The 6,620-nt window shown below is 37.6% G+C and overlaps 1 protein-coding gene across 1 annotated transcript; it reads right to left on the bottom strand.

The window, feature by feature from the left end:
- Nucleotides 1-577: 577 nt before the first annotated feature.
- Nucleotides 578-4,809, bottom strand: LOC140774998 (cytochrome c oxidase assembly protein COX11, mitochondrial). The gene is made up of 6 exons (XM_073118206.1): nucleotides 4,398-4,809; nucleotides 4,161-4,213; nucleotides 1,951-2,023; nucleotides 1,766-1,870; nucleotides 1,118-1,198; nucleotides 578-1,035 (listed from the first exon to the last, which is right to left on the bottom strand). The coding sequence occupies exons 1-6, from the start codon at nucleotides 4,740-4,742 to the stop codon at nucleotides 934-936; spliced, it is 759 nt and encodes a 252-aa protein (XP_072974307.1). The 5' UTR covers nucleotides 4,743-4,809; the 3' UTR covers nucleotides 578-933.
- Nucleotides 4,810-6,620: the final 1,811 nt, after the last annotated feature.

Raw genomic sequence — 6,620 nt, 5'->3', positions numbered from 1 at the left:
AAAGAGAAAAGAAACGCTCTTTGCCATTTCGCCTTGGGAGATAGAGTTTTGTGGATCTCGAGTTACCTTCAATAGCTAGAAAAGTGTTGCATCTTTTAGCAACGATTCAATGTTTAAGTTTATAGTTTAGCCAAATCATGGTTTCATAAGATAATAATTATTTTGGGTCCAGACATTACTAATGGGGTTCTAGAACATTAATAGCAGTTTAGTTGTTTGCTACTAAACCACCCTTCAGATTGCCCAGAGAGTCAGCACGAGGGATTAGTCCCTTGGCAACCAGTGCGTTTATAATTTTCTTCTTCCAATGGATAACAATTATTTCATTCACAAGCTATCCATGTACTTGGGAAGAAACATTAGACACAGAAGATTCACATTAATTGGATAGAATGAAAGCAGACAGATAATAATACTCCAATGCTTTGTGACAGTAAACTTGAGGCAGAGGCAGTAAAGATCATATTAATGCAAACTACTTGGAACAAGAAATACACCCAAATGTCACAGATATCATAATTGTACACCATATCTGAAATTCTAATCAAAGCTGATAGTAAGAAAAAAACTGAAGATGAAGAAACATAATCCATAATAGGATTTCTTTGATCAATGTCTCATTTTAATGATACAGATTCATCGTACATATTGTGTAAAAAGTGCCCAACATTATTGAGATTTAGTATAGCTTTGCTAGCTGTTGGTAGACACCTCTGACAGCCGAGGTTAGATAGCATCATACAGTGTAAAATTTTGAGCATCTTTTACCACTATAATTGAGCCACTTATGACCAGCAGCGCCCCATTTTCCATGCGACAGAGCACCTTGAAACTTTTTTGGAGTAACACAACCACCAAAAGTAGTTCTAACAGAAATTTGCAATTAACATAAATAATAAATTCTTGAAATGAATCAAAGCCCCCTGGCTGTCACTAGTCCTCATTAACTTTGAAAAATGTGTATGAGAGGATGAGATTGTTGATCCCATTCATCTTAGGATCTGTCTCAAATTCAGGATCAATATAGAAGAAGACCTGTAAATAGCCACTAGAGTTGTTAATATAATGAATGAATGAAAAGTGGATCGGAAGCTGCAGGTGTCACAAATGTCATTACCGGCATGTCAATCTGCTCGCCTGGAAGAAGTTTCTGCTCCTCAAAGCAAAAGCACTGTATTTTATTGAAGTAAACAGCAGCCTGCAATTGAAGCTATCATGAGACACTGAATATTGATTGTTTTGTTTGTTGTGCTGTTCAAATCTAGTATTCACATGCATTGTATGAAAATGCCTGGGGGTGATCCACTTTGATGGTTAAAAATGCATGCCTTCATATACATACATATATGCATACATGTGAAATTTTGGGGGACTTTTATTGTTCCAAGATATATCAAACAGATTATCATCATTGCAAATTATCCACTCAGCTATTAGCATTTCCCCTGCGAACCAATTGATATCAAAGATCAGAACCATTATATTTGGTATATAATAGCCTCCATTATTGTGCCATTGTTGAGGTCTACCTATTAGGATTGAGATCTCAATTCTGTTATGGAGGGACATTTTAAATTGTCAAAAGTAGTAACCCTGCTGATATGTATCTTCTGAACTCATTCAAAAAGAGATAATTGAAATTACCAACAAACATTGGAGGCACAAGAATTATCTTTCCTGCAAGCTACATTTTAGACTAAATTAAGTGCTACAGAAGACTTAGATATCCAGTAATCCATATTACATATTGTGATAAGACTTGTACCTTCATAGGTGTAACATTGTATGTAGAAACACCAGTTATCGGAGTTGAGCTACGATTTTCAGCTGTGTAAAATGCTAGAGCACTTTCACCTGGTTTAACCCTTACCTATGAATGGCAATAATAAGAGGATATGTAGTGAATCATGGAAACCAATATTTGCATATTATAGATGGTAATAAAGTAACCTCTCTTTGTGTAGGCACAAATTTCCATGGCATCCCATCAGCAACATCAGCATTAAACTGCACAACAATTTCTCTACAAACATGGAAGCAGAATCACACTCAGACCTAACACGAAAATAAAATAGCTGAGACAGACCTCACTCACAATCACTTCTTAAGCTACTGAAGAGAATAGTGAAATTTCTAAGCAGTTCATTATCGTTATCAGGAAACGCTGTAAAAGTACTAGAAAATTCTTTAGCATATAAGTGACATAAAACACCAAAGATCTGGACATAGTATATCATCTAAGACAGGCAGTACAACTTGCAGCATAAATGTCAAAGAAAGTGAAGGAAAATTGTAAGAATACATAAACATGAGATGAAGTTGCAAGATTATATGATACAACATACCATGAAAGATCTACCACCATTAAGATCAACTATGAGATATTTAGCTTTTAGCAGAATTTTGAACCACCGACCCATCTTGGCATTTTCTATCTACCATGCTTGGAAGTTCCACATGCGAAATTGAGCACATCAAAAATATGTATCACATCTAAGTTAGAAAAGTTACACGCTGAAAATAGCTATCTCAAGTTTTGCTTCTTAAAGCAAACTTATCCATTGCTTCATTTTCAGTGTTGATGCGGTCATCAAATAGAAACAATTTTTTTCCCTTCCAATATGTATCAAAATCAACTGAAAGAGATCATTCAGTAGAATTTTAGAAGTTTTGGTTCCTGCCAATTATGTCATTATTTTGCTTTTTTTCAGTGGGTTCAAATAAAGCCATGTAGTTTTAGTTAATTTAGCTGATTTCAGCCACTAGTAATCAAATTTAACCTATCAAACTAAGTTCATTAAAATGGGATAAAATTTTATTTTTCATTAAGTTCTCATAAGTTATTGATAGCTCAATATTTTCAAATGCCTCCACATGCATAAGAAAGTAGAATCAGGCTGCAGAACAAGATATACAATCCAGCATCTTGAACAAAATTGATGCTTATATTTTCCAACGGGGCATGAGAAACAATTGATGTCAACTTGAAAAGGATACTTCAGATAAAAGTAGTCTAAAATATCACACTTAGAAGTATCAAATCATTTGAGATTTATGTTTTCTGGTTGCCTCTATTTCCATATCCTTTTCATTAAGCATTCGGACTTTGTATTCCCTAAACTTAGAACTGAAATATGATATAATCATATAACTGAAACTACCAAAACTAAAGCTTCACCAACCCAGCAGGCCTCATATAGAAATTGATATTACATAACCTCAACAGATAAACTGGTACATCATAGTAGACAAAATCTTTCTGGCTTTATTTAATATGAATCTGGTACAATTACATTAGATTCAATATTTCCTCCTCAAGATTTCTCCTGTATGATTTTTGTCCAAACTGTAGCGATGCACATCTTTAGGTTTTGGCACCTTCCTTTACAAAGTGTAACAACATCCCCTTTTGGAAAGAATACCACAACTTACTTGTTAATGCTGTTGAATAGAACACCAAGGGCACACGTTAATTACCATTCCTAATCACGTACTTCTACTTGCTTTGTCTCTTTTCACAGTCTCTGTCTCTAGTGATGCTTCTAGGTTATGTTTCCCAAAGGAGATTGTATTGTCCAGTCAATCAATTATTTTTCAATGTACATAAAAACACCACAATTCTAGTTTATTAGAGAGGATTTCTGATCAATTCATATATGATTTTCAAGAATATCGGTGGAAGATCCAGTATCCTATGCACTTCAAATAAACAGAAATGGGCAACCAAAATTGAGGCTTCCTTATCCTGCAAGAATTTCACCCTTCTCTTTCAGGACAAATAGTCAAGCATCATAGTACAACAAAGATGATGCGTACACTAGCAAGTAGCAGTGACAAAGTATCAACACATAAAAAAAGCTTCCCGATTCCAGTGACAAACTCTGGACAAGAGGCCTGCATGTAAAACCTTAAAAAACAATTGATGAATGGAAGACCTATTCTTTTGTGTGTACAATATCATGCTACCCGGATAGCAACACCAAATTAAAATAGTTCAAAAAGAAAGAGAGTGAGAAGAATAGGCATACCCCTTGACATCAAAAGTATAATAGCAAATAATTAGATAATCATCTGTGCTACTAATCCAAGACTACGATCCAGAGAGATAAGAAAAGATTATGAGGTACAATCGTTCCTTCCATTCAACATAAGGTTCTAACCTCGAAGTAGTCGTCCCATCTCGTGCATGGCGTGCGATCTTATCCTCCACACTCTGCAGCAGACACCCAGTCCTTGTCACAAACCATGAACGACCTCATTACTTCAATAAAAACTCATCATCAAAATCCAATCTTGAACCGAAAACTAATAACCTCGACCTCAAATAAGAGAAACCCAAATGCCCAATCGAACCAAATCGATCAAAAGGTAGAAAGACACAGTAACTGGTTCATTACCTCCCGGCGTTGAACCGTGCCCCCATAGCCAGTGGCCTGGCAGAAGCGGCGGTAGAGGGGAACGGCGGCATAGGACGCGCCGACCATGGCGGCAACCACCGCGAGAAGGTACATGAGAATGTTCCGAGAGCTCCGATCTCGGGCGGTGGTGGAGGCCGAGGCGGAGGCAGAGGCGTAGCGGCACTGGAAGCCGATAGGGGTAAGCGCACCAGGGGGTGGCCATAAGGAGGTGGGAGGAGGCCGCAGTCGATTCGAAGGAGAAGGGAGTGGAGGTGGACGAGAGCAGGCGAACGAGCGGTGGAGGAGATGGGAGAAGGGGCGGGCGTATTTTGGAAACGGGGGCATTTCGGGAAGAGAGCGGAGAAAAGCTCTTCGTTTGCAGTCGAATTCTCGCTGCTAGGCTCCGTGGTCGAATTTCTCGACTTAAGTAAGCTGAGCGGTTTTTATCGAGTTTTGACCTGTAAATAATTTAGAAACTGCTACATTTTTTAAAATTTATTTCAAAATTATCGTACTCTTTCGTTCACACAATAATTTTTATAAAATTTATGGGTCTGATTGCACGAGCACTAATACACTAGAGTCCATCAAAAAGTGATGCCTTGGATTAAAACATTATGTTGGAAAGTTATATGACACCGCATCCCGAGTAGAGGAGCGGTGGACTCGTTTTGCTTTTGCAGACTGCACACCGAAATAGTGGAGCACTTGTTGTTCGACTGCCAGTATAGTAATGAGGTTTGGGAGAAGGAGGAGGATGCCATCTGAGAGGATTTAGGGCTGATGAATAAGATCTACTCCAACTGAATGTGCATGCAGTGAGCTAATAGAAGCAGCGATGTGCACGTAAAGGCGGTCGTTGCGTCCACCATTTATCTTATTTAGAAACATCGCAATGTTGTTGCCTTCGGAGGGGAGGTTGCGCATGCCAAGGTAGTGGCTGATCAGGCTATCAAACTAGCTATGGAATACGGGCAATGAGGTGGAATAACTCCAAAAGTTAGAACCAACGTCCAAATAAGTTGGTAGCACTCGAAGTTGAGGTGATGCACAGTTAATTCAGATGGGTGCACATGGTGGACAATTGATAGGGAGGTGTAGGGGCGGTCCTGAAATCAGAGGTGGGGTCTTTACTAGCCATCATTTAGGAGCTGGTGGCGGTGGAACATGCATTAGAGGCTAAGGCAACAATAATTTTGCTAGGCCTCATAGTAGCAAAGGTGCATGGATGCTCGAAGCTAGAGGCCGAGCTAGACTCTTTATAGCTGGTGCAACTCTTACAAAGGCAGAACGACTAGTCCCAACACATTTGAGTACTCATGATAGACTGCTTAACCCTGCTTGAAGTATTTTAAGAGGTGAAGATTGACCACATTTTTAAAAAGGCTAACCGGGTGGCCGATTGGGCGGGGCACCAAGGTTAGAAAACCTTGGGGTTTTGTTGTGTAGGGCCTACTAAGGAGCTCTCCTACTAGCTTTGTGATATTCTCACTTTTGATACTTTAGCTGAGTCTATTAGTTGGAGTATTCTTATCTAAGCTAATGATAGCTTCTACTCAAATTTTTTTTTATAAATTTATTAGATATACTAATATACCATGATATTTTTTTTTTATAAATAAACATCTTTCTAGAAAGCAGTTTGTAATAGCTCTATTTTATTAGAGAAGCAAATCTTATTTTTCTTTAGGAAATAAAATGCAAAGATGTTGAGGAACATGAAGTGAGGGAGGTCACTAAGGAGCCAAAGACAACTGAGGGTGGAGATGGCAAGGATTTTGAAGAGAACTTTGTTGGAGATGATGATAGTAGTTGGAGACATCTTTATTGTTGCTAGGACTTTAGTGACGGAGATGAAGGCAATGCTAATGATTATTATGACCACAACTGAGCATAGCTATAACATGTTGAACGCATTTGTCAGCATCAATAGAGAGAAGAAAAATTAGGATGTTCAACATAAATTGAATTTAAAATTAAAAAAATCAAAATTTATGATAATTTTTGGCTATGAGGTTTTATTCAGAGCCATTTTTTTTCTAATATTATTAATATTAGATGCACTATAATGCCTTTAGTAAGTAGACATAAAAGAAAGCTAATTTCTAACAAAATATTAATGGATTAAATTTTTAAGTAAAAAATGAGAGAAAAGAATGGTCACTTTGTTTCCTCCCCAAAAGTAGAGAGAAAAGGAGTGCAAAGACGGTAAACAAATTATGT

The sequence above is a fragment of the Typha angustifolia genome, chromosome 13, assembly GCF_048772165.1.
Source record: "Typha angustifolia cultivar Huaian chromosome 13, ASM4877216v1, whole genome shotgun sequence".
NCBI classification, from domain to species: domain Eukaryota; kingdom Viridiplantae; phylum Streptophyta; class Magnoliopsida; order Poales; family Typhaceae; genus Typha; species Typha angustifolia.
This window is presented reverse-complemented; position numbering and strand designations above follow the sequence as displayed.

What these genes read in the sequence shown, in the direction of transcription:
- LOC140774998 (XM_073118206.1), bottom strand. Translation starts at nt 4,742, where the DNA reads ATGCCCCCGTTTCCAAAATACGCCCGCCCCTTCTCCCATCTCCTCCAC. An exon ending in GCACGGTTCAACGCCGGGAG is followed by an intron (nt 4,214 to 4,397) that starts GTAATGAACCAG and finishes TGTCTGCTGCAG; the next exon opens with AGTGTGGAGGATAAGATCGC. An exon ending in GATGGGACGACTACTTCGAG is followed by an intron (nt 2,024 to 4,160) that starts GTTAGAACCTTA and finishes CCATGTTTGTAG; the next exon opens with AGAAATTGTTGTGCAGTTTA.